Raw genomic sequence first — 13455 nt, 5'->3', positions numbered from 1 at the left:
TAGGAGGATGGACAGGGAGATGGGTGGGTGGGTGAACAGATGGGTGGACGGCAGGGTGCGTGGGTGGGTGGACGAGCCTGTTCTAGTAAAGGTATGAGTAGGTGGGTGGGTGGACGAGCCTGTTCTAGTAAAGGTATGAGTAGGTGGGTGGGTGGACAGTGAGAAATTCTACTGAGGGAAAGGTGCACACCTGGCCTAGGCGAGGTGGAGGCACTCACCGGCACTGACAGCCATTTTCCAGGAACTGCCTGTGGCGTGTACTTCACAGTTAAACTCTTGAGGTGTTCCAGGGAACCCATAAATAAATGGCTTCACTGATGACCTGGCCAACGGCCCTAAGGCAGAGCACGCTGCCTGGGTCTCTGTTAGCAGCCGGCTGATGGGCAGCTCACCCAAGCAAGGGGAAACAAAGTCACTGTGCCCAAGCTTACTGGGCTTTCTATAAGTCTCTCTCTTTTTTTTTTTTTTTTAGCGGAGCCATCCTGCCACCTATTGGCAGCTCAGCGGCTGCTCAGCTCGGGCCGGGCATTGAACCGCTTTTGCTCAGAGCTCAAACTCTTGAGCGAGCTTTTAACCAACTGAACCACTCGGCCAGCCCTTTTCTGGGCTTTCTAGCTCTCCCCTTTCCCTCTTTCTCTTTTATAAAGGCTGTTTTCACCTGCATCAGACATAAGCAATCGATCAATGCCATCTCCCTTGTATGCAAGTAAAACAGCGTATTATGAATAACAATGAATGACATGTCTTCACTGATTCTTTGACAGTAGGAGGGCAGAACAGGTTGGAGAGGTAGGTGGGCTAGGATGCATGGCTGGAGGTCCATCAAGTGGATGGATGGAAGTAAAGACAAGTAGAGACTCGACAGATGGATGAACGGCAGGTCGGCTAGGAGGGATGGGAGATAATGGATACTCCAAAGAGGGCTGGCCAAGGGGGGCAGGAGACAGGCAAGTCGCCAGCTGGAAAGGCAGCAGCCCTGGCGGGGTCAGGCCCCCGAAGCCGACACATCCCGCCGCCCAATCCCACTGAGCATGGCGGCTGGGCCCACCTGGTGCCAGTAAGCAGAGTCCTTGTTCTGCTCCATCTCCTCCTGCATCCACTCCAGGTTGGCCTCCAGGAAGCTCTTGAGCCTCTCGCAGTAACTGACTTCATACTCGAAGGGGCCGCAGTAATTCACCACCGTGTTCATCCAGTGCATGTAGATGAGCTGTGGGGTGGGCGAGGTGGGCGAGGGCAGGGCCGGGCAGCCGGGCTGCTCTCTGCCCTGAGGACCCCGCGGGCTCCCCACTTGGGCGCAGGGTCCTCACCCGTATCCAGGTCTCCAAAGAGCGTTGGAGAGGCCGCCTCTGCACCTTTGCTCACACTGGTTCCTCTCCCTGGAGGCCCTTCTCACCCGTCCAGCCCTCAGCCCCAACGGGGCCTGACGCCTCTGGACAGCTCCCTCCTTTGGAAGCCTTCGTCATTCAAAATCTGTCCTAGGTCACACCTCCTCTGTTACTGGGGACCCCCAGTCTACACATGTATTCATTCAGTCCGTCAGCACAGGACAGGCCCAGCCCAGCTCCCCAGGTATCAAGGTCCAGGAGGGGGGTCCAAAACTGCAACCAGGTGTCAGAATGACGACTGTGGGTTTTATAAACTGTCACGCTGTATGCTGTCCTCTGTGATGTGCTCTTTCCCTGTCGCCATCATGCACCTCAGATTGATCCGTATCGCTGATTCATTTTTACTCTCTTATCGTACTGCACTGTGTGACTACCACATCTGGTTACCCACTCACCCGCTGGGGGCATTTGGGTGTTCATGCCTTGGGGCCGCTTTGAACACCTCATGCTCGTCCTCAGGTCACCGCTAAGGTACACATCTAAGCAGTGGGACCTTGGGGGCCTAGGGCAAGTACCCATTCCACTCTACAAGCTGATGCCAAATTATTTTCCACAGTGGGTGTCACACCTCCACCCACAGTGTGGCAGCATGGCCGTCACACCACTTCTGATATTGTCTGGCTTCTGAAATTTATGATGATCACTTTTCTAAAGCCCCAAATCAAGTAAAGCAAAAGAATATGTTGCTTAAGGATTCACCACATGTAGTACAACTAGTTTAACAAAAGCAAGGGAATGGGAATAACTCAATAGCCCACCCACTGATGAATGGATCAATACAATGGCATATCCAGACAATGGAGTATTATTTGGCCCTAAAAAGGAATGCAGCGCTGACTCGCACTACAACATGGACGAGCCCTGAAAACACGATGCTAAGTGAAAGAAGTCAGGCACAAAAGACCAGATATTGTAGGATTCTACTTACATAAATTGTCAAGAATAACCAAATCCATAGCGACAGAAAGCAGATTAATGGTTGCTAGGGGCTGGGGCAAAAAAGGGAGGAGACTGCTAATTGGGCATGGCATTTCTGGGATGATAAGAATGTTCTGGAATTAGACAGTAGTGATGGCTGTACAACCTTATAAAAATACTAAAAAAAAACCCACACTGAATTGTACATTTTAAAACAGTGCGTTTTATGGCCTATGAACTATGTAGCTCAATATAAATGATTGATTTATAAGAAAGGGAATGACAGCCACCCCATTTAGGGTGGCAGGTGCCTTAGGGGATAGGGGGATGCGGGTGGGAGGGGGGCTTCAACGATATCAGTAACATTCTGGGTTTTAGCGTGGGTGTTCATTTTATTATTACGCTTCGTAACTTGGAATATGTTACATATTTTTTATACGCATCAAAGAGCACGTGGTGTAAATTTTGAACGCATGCATGGGAGCCTTTCCCCCCCCCCACCCGCTAGATGGAGGGCTGGGGGCAGGGGCGGAGCCCACTCTGCCCATATCTCGGAACCCTCTAACGCTCCCCGGGGTAACACATTTTTCAGTGGTGCAGGGCAGGCGGGAGCCCCAGGTTCCCCCATCTGGCGCTTACCTCCTCGGACACGGCGGCCTCCACCACGCCTGCTGCGTAGGCCTGCAGGCTGTCATTGTAGTGGCCACTGGTGCGCAGCTCTAGAAAGGCCCACCTGGAAAGGGAGGGGAGGGGACACTGGGTCGGTGCAGGGACCGGCGCGAAGCCTGCCCACCGCTTGGCACCCGGCCACCTCCAGGGTTACACGATACAAAAAAAGTGATGAACCGCCTTTCACATGACTGTCTGCCTGTCTGTCTGTTGCTGTGCACATCTGGCTAAATCCCTGAAAGAGGAAATGCTGGGTCAAAGGGAACATGTATTTTTAATTTGAATACATAGTGACAAACAGCTTCCCCCTCAAAAGCTGCACTAACCCTCACTCCCACCGCCCATGATAACACCAGCTAATATCTACTGAGGACTTCCTGTGTCCCAGGCACTGTTCTAGTCACTTTCATATCGCTTAACTCTTTCATCCTCAAGACAATTCCACAGTCCTACCAAGTGGGCACTGTTACTGTCTCCATCATACAGAAGAGGAGGAAATTAAAGCACGGGTTATGTAACTGCTGCGGTGGATGGCCCTGCTGACCCCTCTCCCCACAGCCACGCCCTGTCTTGTGTCACTTTGCAGGCCCTCCCAACTAACGGCTGAGTGTCCTTCCCTGCCCCTTTGATTTGGGCTCGGTCACATCATTCGACTTGCTTTGGCCACTTGGAGGAATATGGGTGGAAGTGACGATGTGCCAGTTATAACACGGGCCTTCAAGAGGCCACCCTGTTTCCCCTTGCCCGCCTGTGCCTCTGCTATTGCCATGAGAAGGTACGCTGGCCAGTCCACTGGTCCCGGATATAGAAGAGACACAAGGAGCTAACCAGGTCTGCAGCCCTCCAGCATAAAGTGGAGCTGCCCCAGCGCCCCATGGACCCAGGAGGTTAAATGGTTGTTGTAAGTCACCGGCTTTGAGGGGTGGTCTGTTACACAGCACTGTAGCCCACTACCAGGTGACACACTTGCCAAAGGTCACCGAGCTAGCAAGGGGCAGAGCCTGGATTCTGGCTTCCATTCTGGGCAGGCTGGCCCCACTCCTCCTGTGAAGCAGTGCTTCTCAAGCTCTGATGGGTATCAAGGTCACGTGAAGACCTTGTTAGGAAGCAGGTTCTGATCAGAGCACCTAGGGTAGGACCCAAGGCTCTGGGCTCCTGCCTGCCAGTCCTGGAACCAAAGCAGGGGACATTCTCCTGTCTGCCCACTACCTTCCTGAAAGTGATGCCTGGCAATCTTTGTCATCCTTGCTAAGGTGACAGTTGAAAAATTCAATCATGTTGTTTTAACTACAGTCCTTTAATTAGTTAAGCTATACATACTTTCTTATTTTTCTCGGTCATTTATAGTTCTTTGCTTTGTGTCCTTGATTTATTTTTCTCTATTGTGTTTTTTTGAAAACCTTCTCTTATTGATTGGTGAAATCCTCTATACATATTAATAGTCCTTGGCTGGTCACTAAAGTTGAAAATATGTTTGTATTTTCATTGATTTCTGCTTTTGTTTTTTGCCAAATAGAGATTTTCGGTTTTGTGCAGCCAAATCTGTAGATCTCTTTTCCTTTATGGGTCTAGATTTCATCCTTGTTCCAAGGACACAAAACTATTTACCCAGGTGACTTCTATAATGAGGAGGAAAACATGCGTTAAGGCAATTTCTATTAAGAACATGAGGGCGACAGGATGACACTCGTGACCTTAAAGAAGCCACAGGACAAGGGAGGGCCCGGCTCGGCCAGGACTGTCTCATAGGAAGTTGGCTAAAAAACCACCAGAGCTCCAGGACAGGAATAGCTGTGCCCTAGAGGAGGCTCTGGAGAGGGAAAGACTATCAAAATACCCACACCTGATACTTTTGGCAAGCAAGCCTCTTTGAGTACTTACAGGGTGCCGACATGGAGGGAATGTAAGGATGAGTGACAGCCAGTCCTGGACTTCAAAAAGCTAATGGGGGTGGGGTGGGGTGACTGATGCATAAACAGATAATGACATAACAGGGTAACTGCTATGATAAGAAAAGGAATCAAATGCCAAGGGGGTGCCCTGAGGAGGTAAGCTCCTGCTGTAGAATAAAATCCAGGAAGGCTTCACAGAAGAGGTTACGGCTGCTTTGGGTTTTGAAGTTTAAGTAGGAGCTTTCCAGGGAAGGGGGAGAGAAAAGGGGAAGTAACAGAAGGAAGCCTGAGCTCTGAATGTTCCAAGGCAAAGAATGCTGAGGCCAACAAGATGTGGGGATTGGTAATGAGGTCCTACTATGGTGGATAACAACAGCCCCCAGGCATGTGCTAAACCCAGGACAAGTTTACTTATCTCTCTAAATTCTCCAAAGACCCTAGGACATGAGTTTTATTCTCCCAACTTTATAGATGTGGGAACCAAGTGAGGCTCAGAGAGGCCAAGTTACTTGTCCAAGGTCACACAGCAAGTAAGTGGTAGAGCTGAGGCTAAGGTTCCAGAGCATGTGCTCTGAGCCTCTAACTCAACTGAGTTTTGCGGGGTATTTTTTGGGGGGAGGCGGGGCAGTTAGTTTTTATCAAAGGAAGATGAGAGCCATAAACTTCAGGCTAAAGACTCACATATAATCACAGATAAGGACAGAGAAGCACAAGAGACTGGAATGAAGATGTTTACATTTCAAGGCAAGTAAAGGACAAATAGTCTAGGTGTGTGGGTCCCTCAGACTTTGTTTGAATCCCCAGGTCTCTCTCTTATCAGCTGTGTACCTCTGGGAAAAGTACTGAACCTCTCTGGGCCTCAGTTTCCTCATCTGTAAAGTGGGGCTGGTGACTCTCACCCCTCAGAGGGTTGCAACGGCGTGTGCCAGGAGATAACACACATTCTACGCTCACGAAACATCTGTCTCCCTGAGAATCTAAGAGGGGAGTTTGGGAAGACCTGGTAGGTTTGGTGATGGGAGGAAGATTATAACAGGGCTCCATATGCAGACCCTCCCTCATGATAAAAAATAGCAGGGGATCAAGGGAGACCAAACACAAACTCCATAAAACCAAAAAAGCTGATCAGGCACAAGCCCGTTATAACCGAGAGGCCAGTGGCTTTCCTCCAGACAGTGCCTGATAAACAGCTGCTCCTTCCAGGGGTTCCTGGGCTCGGGCAAGGCCATGGTGCTGAGGCCCTGGAGATAGGCAGCGGTTAGGAACCCATCCTGTGAGCAGGCACTCATAAAGCCCTCAGAGGTGGGTGTGAGGGTCATTTTTCACAGCAGCATCTTCCACTAGAGCCCAGGGAAACTGGACCCTCCTGAAATGTCCACCATTAGGGGCCTGACCCAATAATCCAGCCATACCTTCAGTGGGTTTCTAGAACCACGTGGTGGAATGCCATGTGCTGACAAGATGTCAGAGATAAACTTAAAAACAATAAAAGATTAAGGACAAGTGGTAGTGTGAACAGAAAAAAAGGGAGTTCTATGGAGAGTAACCTCACAGGGTGATCTGATCATAAATTCCTAACAGGGCAGATCACAGGCGGGTAGTCACACTCCAGACATATAACATTTTAGCAAAAGGTTTATCTTTGCCCTCTGCCCATTGTTTCTGTGCATCTGGGTTAACACACCTTTGAAATAAACCCCTCAAGAGAACACATGATCTTGTTAACCGTCCTGTAATCCAATCCTCGCCTCACTTTCTCCCACCTTCTAGTAATCAAATGCTTGAAAGAAGCTGCAAAACTGTTATTCTTGGGAGATCTGCTATCTTGCTCCCTGGCACATGTCTGGGTCACATAAACTCTTATAAAAATTCTGTACAGGTTTGGACGTTTCTTATGTCGACACTAGACACAGATAAATCCATGTATAAAAGCATCACACACACACACACACACACACACACGCCCCTATACATATACATATGTATGCATGTTTAGGCCCTGTTTATGCACAGAACATTCTGGAAGAGCTAACAGTGGTTATATACTGAAAGATAAAATGGTGGGGGTGGAGTTTTACCTCCTACATTCCATCCCGAACCTTTCTAAACTGTTAGAATCTTTACCAGGAAAAGTTAATTACTTTTCTAATAATTACAAACATTTAAAGGAGAAGCGCAGCTTCTTTCAAGCTGGGCAGAAAGAAGGATAAGTGGAAAGTGACTACGTCCCCACCCTCTGGCCCCCTGCCAGGCCTCACAGCACCATAAATATGGCATCAGTCACTACCCTTGTTCAAGAGTGTCACCTGATACCAAAGGGCCACTGGGGTGATTGGGTTTAGATGACTCTTATTCATTTTGCCTGAGTCCTCAGAAAACCCAGGTGGGTGGGCTTCCGCCTCTCTTTCCAGAATGCCTTGAGTGGGGGAGGCTCCCAGGAGCCAGGTTTGGTTCCCAGCTATGTGATTCCGTGCTGGGGCGCCTGAGGTTGATCTCTGAGGATTCCCGTGTTGCCTTGGGCCATAAGCTCTAATCAAAGGATTTCTTCTGACCCTGCAAGGTTGTCACGATCCTCAGCACTGCCAGGGCCACCTGTAGTTAAGTGTCCTAGATCTCTCTGATAGTAAACCTGAAACTCTGCCTCATACCCCACTCCCCAGCCCTTCCAGCCTCAGCCTTCTGCTTGTTTGGCTCTAAAATAGCTGATCCCCTAAGAGATAAAAGGGACAGAGGTCGATAAATACTGTTCTGTTTTGTTTTTAATGCGCTTGCTTGATAAAAATAAAAGGTTGGCAGCACTGGGTCTGTTAACCCAACCTTTTCTCACATGATTTTATGTCGGGGTGGCTAAGCGCCTCCGAGCCTATGCCAGGGTCTGATCCAGAGGCCAGGTTTGGGAAAAGCCAGCCCATTCCTGTGAGGTGGGCAGGGGATCACCACCCCGCTTTGGCGCACAGCATTCCCCGGGCACCCTCACTAGGTGAGATGCCCCCCTTATCTGTGGCTACCCCTCCTTTCTCATTCTTGATGGCAAGTTTAGCTTTTGTGACTTTCCAGAGAAATAGCTGGGCGGTATTATTCCATTTTACTGACTGATCCTTACTTCCTCTCCCAGCTCCAAGGTGATTTACATCAAACAGCTGGCTGGAGAATCAGGTCAGGGAAGGAGGAAAAGGTAAAGGCTGGAGGGGGCGGCCTCCCCAGGACGAAGGCCAGAGCCCTGGGCTGGCACAGGCCACCTCTGGGGGGCATCTCTGAGCCCCGAGCATTAAATCCTAAATGTTTCCAGGCTGCGTGGGGGGACCAAATCAGATACAGCACAATTGAAAGAGGAGAGATTATGAAGAGGATGTGGAATTTATTCCAAGATCCCCAGTGGTGAAATCTGGGGGTCACAAAAAAGGAGGGATCCCCATTCTAGGTGAAGAGTCAAATATCTGGTCTCCACTCTTCAAAAACTGAGACAGTCACCCAGAGGTCAGAGGTTCTGCTGACCAGGGGCAAGCACATCTATGTCTTTGTTTCATCTTAGCCCTGAGTTCTCAAGAGGGTGTCTTCAAGGGCCTCAGTTTCCCTGCTTATAAAGTGGGGGCTTCTGATACGGTTTTCCCTACATCATAGCCCCAAGTGCTGTCAGACTCACAGGGTTAAGGGGCATGTGAGTCTAAGAGGAGGGACTAAGAGACCAGACAAAAAAGATGCTGGAACGGCGAAGTGAGAGCAAGAAGGGTGAAAAAGACCCGGGCTCGCTTTTCAGGCCTCCGTTTTCCCAAATGTAAAATGCGGGCAGAGGACACCTGCTCCTGCTCCTTTCTCACTCACACCTTCCTTTCTGCAGTCAATAAACAGGTGCTTCCTGTGATCACACTGAATTTCCCTTCAGGCCCCACATTCAGGTGAGGAAACAGGCTCAGAGAGGTGAAGTGATTTACCCAAGGTCACACAGCTGTGGGGCCGGGCCTGGCAGAGCTTTCCATCCAGCACCATCAAGGAAGTCCTCTCTCTCCACGCAATGCAGCGCAGTAGGGGGTCTCCCAGGACCAAAGCCCCCTCCCCCTGCTTGGCCTCATCCCTGTGCTGCCTCCTCTAGCTGGCAGCCAGGCTGCGATGTGTCATGACCTCCTGGCTCTGCTAAGCATGTGTGAGTCAGCTGAGAATGGGTCACCAGGTTCCAGAGTCACGGAGCCACAAAGCTCTGCTTCCCTCCATTGATGCCAGCCAACCCTGTGGCCTCCTCTCCCTGGGAGCCTTCCCAGATTACCTCCACCCTGTCCCCTCCCCCAAATCTCCCTTTTATCTGTCTATCCATCTTATACCCTCCCAAGAGCCACAAAGCACCTGCATGAGGGTGTCCGTGTCTCCCAACACCTTCAAGAATTAATGCATGCCGGCAAAATGGATGTGGGCAGCAGTGGGAGGAGGCCATGCCTGCTGGAGCGGGCAATGCAGTGTAAGCACTGGGATGAGCCCAGGATAAGGGGGGGAGCAGAGTTCCCTAAGGTCCCCAGTAAAACCTGGATTCAGGGCCTGGGCGCTGCTGACAAGACTTTGAGGCAGACTTTCCCCACTCCCACTCGGGTTTCCCTACTGGCACTGTCTAACCCACTGGATGGGGTTCCCCCCTCCCCGACCTGCTTGGCTCTGTGTCCCCAAGGCCAAGTGCACGAGGTGAGTAAAGAAAGGAATGAATAGGCCCAAGCTCTGGTAGAAAGCCTGAGGGGGCATCACCTAACCTCAGCCAGAGCCCATCCTCAAAATCCGGGCCGCGGATTTGAAAATGGGAGGCCAGAGATAGGCGGACGAGTTAGGTGAGTGTCACACATCAGAACGACAGTCCCAGCGATAAGGACAGTGGCCACAACTGCCAAAGACAGAGCACTTGGCTCCATGCTAAGTATCTGGCCACGGGACTTTCCCCTGGACCAGGAGAGAAGAACCAAGGGAAGAGCGGAGCCCAGGCAATGACACTATTAATACCTGGGTCTGCGTGAATTTGGGGACCCTCTGCTTTCCAGCTGGCCTGGAACCCAGGCTCGGTCCCGCTGCCCTGGTCCTGAAATGGAGGCAAGGGGCTGGCACTTGTGGGGTAAGTATAGTACAATCAAGGAAGTGAAAATTAGTCTCCTGGAGAGCTCACCACCCCACAGGCCCAGGGGGTGGGGAAGTGAAGTAAGTACAGAGAAAGGGCGTGGGAATCGGGGTTATTATTTTATTATCAACCAGCCATGGCCCTGATCCAGATGGAGGCACTTAAGGCCCTGATGCCCAGGCACTGGCCTCTAGGGGGACAGAGGTATTGTCACCCCGGGCTGAAGGCAGTTCCCATGAAGTTGAGAGATGTTGCATTAGCTCTCACCCAACCAGGGACATGGTCCAGGTGGTAGTGCTGCAGCCTCAGAAGCGGGAACTGGCCCCCAGGGAGCCAGGGGCACTGTCACCCGCAAGAGGCTGGTCCTTAGGGGCAGGCGAGGCACGGAGCCCCACGCAACCCTCTCCCCAGCTGGTTCCGCGCGGGGTCGGGCCAACCCTTACCCGGTCTCGTGAATGGCGTTAGTGAGATTAGCCCAGGCCACAGCGTCCGCGTGGCGGCCATCTACCAGGCGTAGCTGGCCGGTCTCGGCGTCCAGTAGCACCGAGCGGCTGCGGGAGGCGGGTGGGACCGGCCCGTCTGATCCCCGGGGACCCCCCGGGGTCGGAATGGCGCCCGTCAGGCCGCTCAGAGACAGCCCGACCAGCAGGACTAGCACCAGGGCCAGCGCCCGGGCCAGGCGGCCACCGGGGCTGCCGTAAGCCGGGGCCACCATCACAGCACGGAGCCGGACGCCACAGCCGGGCTCACGTGACTGCACTCCTCCTTGGAGGGCGGGGAACGGCGGGCCGAGGCGAAGGGGCGGGACTTGGGCCGAGTTCTTCCGGGGTGGGCGTGGCCCGGGGCGGGACGTTAGGAGCGGGGCCCATCTTAAAGGGCTCCGGAATCCCTGTCCGTCTAGGGAAAACCCTGCGTAGTACAGATCACTTCCCCCCAACTTTTTATTTTTCAAAATTTCAAACCTCGAGAAAAGTTGAAAATACTTTTTGCAAAAAGGATAAATACCCATATGCCTGCCATCAATTGCTAGTATTTTGTCACATTTAATTAATGTCTCGTTATATATGTACATATAATTTTATATATGTATATATAATTTTGCTCAATCATTGAGAGTTAATTGAAGACATCGTGACGTGTCAACCCTAAATACGGCAGATGCACAGTATCTCATAAGAGAAAAGACATTATCCCACATAACCATAATATACCATTATAACAGGAAATTTACCATTCATTTAATATTATCTAATACAGGGTTTTACTCAAATTTTTCCAATTGTCCCCAAAATGCTCTCTCCTTTTTTCTTTTTCATTTGATGCAGGATCCACTCCTCACACCATACACAAGAAAAGCTCTTAAATGATGAAAATCTAAATGTAAAAAAATGAAACTGCAAGTACTAGAAGAAAATAATGGATGAATTCCTCCATAACTTGTGTATGGGAAAAGGCTTCCTAACTGTGACTCAAAATGCAATAAAATGACAGATGCAATAAAAAAATGAATACATTTCATTTGACTACATAAATTTTTCTTTAATTTTTTCCATGTCCAAAGCACTATAAGCAAAGTCAAAAAACAACTGACAAACTGGGAAAAAATATTTACAACATATATCATAGATAAAGGGCTAATATCACTAATGTATAAAGAACTTTTTAAATTTAAGGGGGAAAAAATGTGAAAACCAGATAGAAACATGGGCAAAAAAATATGAACAGACAATTCATGAAAAAAGATGTAAAAATGATTCTTAAACTTGTGAGAAATGATCACTTCACTCTAAGAGAAATGCAAATTATAGCTACATTGAGGATAAAAGTTCATAGAAATATACACCGAAAACAATGACTGAATGTAAAAACTGGTGAGATCTGAATAAGGTCTGTAATTTAGTTAAAAGTATCGTGTTGATGTTAATTTTCTGATTTTGTTCATTGTACTCTGGTTATATAGGATGTTATCATTGGGAGAAACTGGGACAAGGCTACAAAGAAATTGTACCACTTTTCAAAAAAAAAAAGTTGTTAAGAAAACTACACTGAAATATCACTTCTCACCTATCAGATTAGGAAAAAAATAAATAACAGCTCGACAATATAATCCCTTTATGAGCCTGAGGAAATGGGCATACATGCATCATTGGTGGTAGGTGTGCAGAACGGAGGGTAAATAGATAGATAATATCCAACAAAACTTCATACACACTTACCTTCTGACTCAGCAACCCACTTCAAAATGCTTACACATAAGATTATGCACTGTGGCATTACTGGTAATTTTTAAATATTAGAAACACCGTAATGCTCATACACAGGAGAGCCATTAAATAACTTGGAACATCCACACAATGCAATATTAATACAGCTATAAAAACTAAAGGAGGACATTTCCCAAAAACTGAATTGGCATGATTACAAAGACATAGAGTTAACTGAAAAAAGCCAAGTACAAAAAAGTATATATAGTATGCTACCTTTTGTGTAAGAAAGAAGCGGAAATAACGTTTATTTGAATCTTCTAATTTCTGCAAAGGATAAAACAGAAGCTAATGAAATTGGTTCCCCAAGGAGATAGGTGAGAATGGGGCTGAGGATTAGGAGAGAGAATGACACGTCTCTCAGTTGTATATCTTTTTGTATAGTTTTGACTTTGGGAAATGTGTTGCTATTTTACATACCTAGAAAAAAATCAACAGGATGGGGGAAATCCATAATACTGAATATAAATAGAAACAAACAAACCTGACTTATTTTAAACAAATGCTATAATCACACTGAATGAATCTTGAACTCTGTGTTAGAGGTTTGTTATTTTCAAAGCGGAATGGATGGGAGTAGCAATTCTGAAACTATTCTCTGTGTATTGATTGTAGAATTGAGCAAATGAATAGCTAGGAAGCTGGTTTGGGATCCAGGCTTATTTCTATTGGAGAAAAGTCTCAGAAGGTTATTGTGGTATTGGGCTGAAAATGAAGGTATCAGTATAAACTCATGGTTTTTCATATTTCTATGTAGAAATCTGGAAACATACTCGTACATATGTATTTCCAAGCTCTGTTCACTTAAGAGGCCCCAGGAGCAATGACACCTCGGTGACAATGAGCACAGCTAGTATTTACATCTTGTTGTCCACTAAAGGGAGCCAGAGCTCCTGGGAGAAATGGCTGACTCCAGGGCTGGCCAGGGAGTGTACAAGATAAGCCTGGAACAGCAAAGAGGTACTCAGGGAAGGATGGAGACATGTCGAAAGGGCCAAGAGCTGGCTTATACGGGGCTCCCACTAGGACAATATGAGCATAAAAATAATAACAGCAATGTACTTAGAAACACTGACTTAAATAAAAACCCATCAACCACTCTGGCACCTTGATCTTGGACTTCCTAGCCCCCAGAGCTGTGAGAAATAATTATCTGTTGTTTAAGGCCTCCAGTGTGTGATGTTTTGATACGGCAGCCCCAGCTGACTAGCACACGGGGTCATATGGTAATTCTGTAT

The 13455-nt window shown here is 48.6% G+C and overlaps 1 protein-coding gene across 1 annotated transcript in view; it reads right to left on the bottom strand.

Annotated features, from left to right (window-relative positions):
- Positions 1-10724, bottom strand: part of PLBD2 (phospholipase B domain containing 2) — a 22574-nt gene extending 11850 nt beyond the window's left edge. Inside the window, exons 1-3 of the mRNA XM_019641661.1 lie at positions 10397-10724; positions 2943-3036; positions 1049-1207 (exon numbers count right to left, since the gene is read on the bottom strand). Coding sequence (XP_019497206.1) covers positions 1049-1207; positions 2943-3036; positions 10397-10668 — 525 coding nt within the window. The 5' untranslated portion in view covers positions 10669-10724. The remainder of the gene's footprint in view (positions 1-1048; positions 1208-2942; positions 3037-10396) is intronic.
- Positions 10725-13455: the final 2731 nt, after the last annotated feature.

Source organism: Hipposideros armiger, unplaced genomic scaffold, assembly GCF_001890085.2.
Source record: "Hipposideros armiger isolate ML-2016 unplaced genomic scaffold, ASM189008v1 scaffold_62, whole genome shotgun sequence".
Classification (NCBI taxonomy): Eukaryota; Metazoa; Chordata; class Mammalia; order Chiroptera; family Hipposideridae; genus Hipposideros; species Hipposideros armiger.
This window is presented reverse-complemented; position numbering and strand designations above follow the sequence as displayed.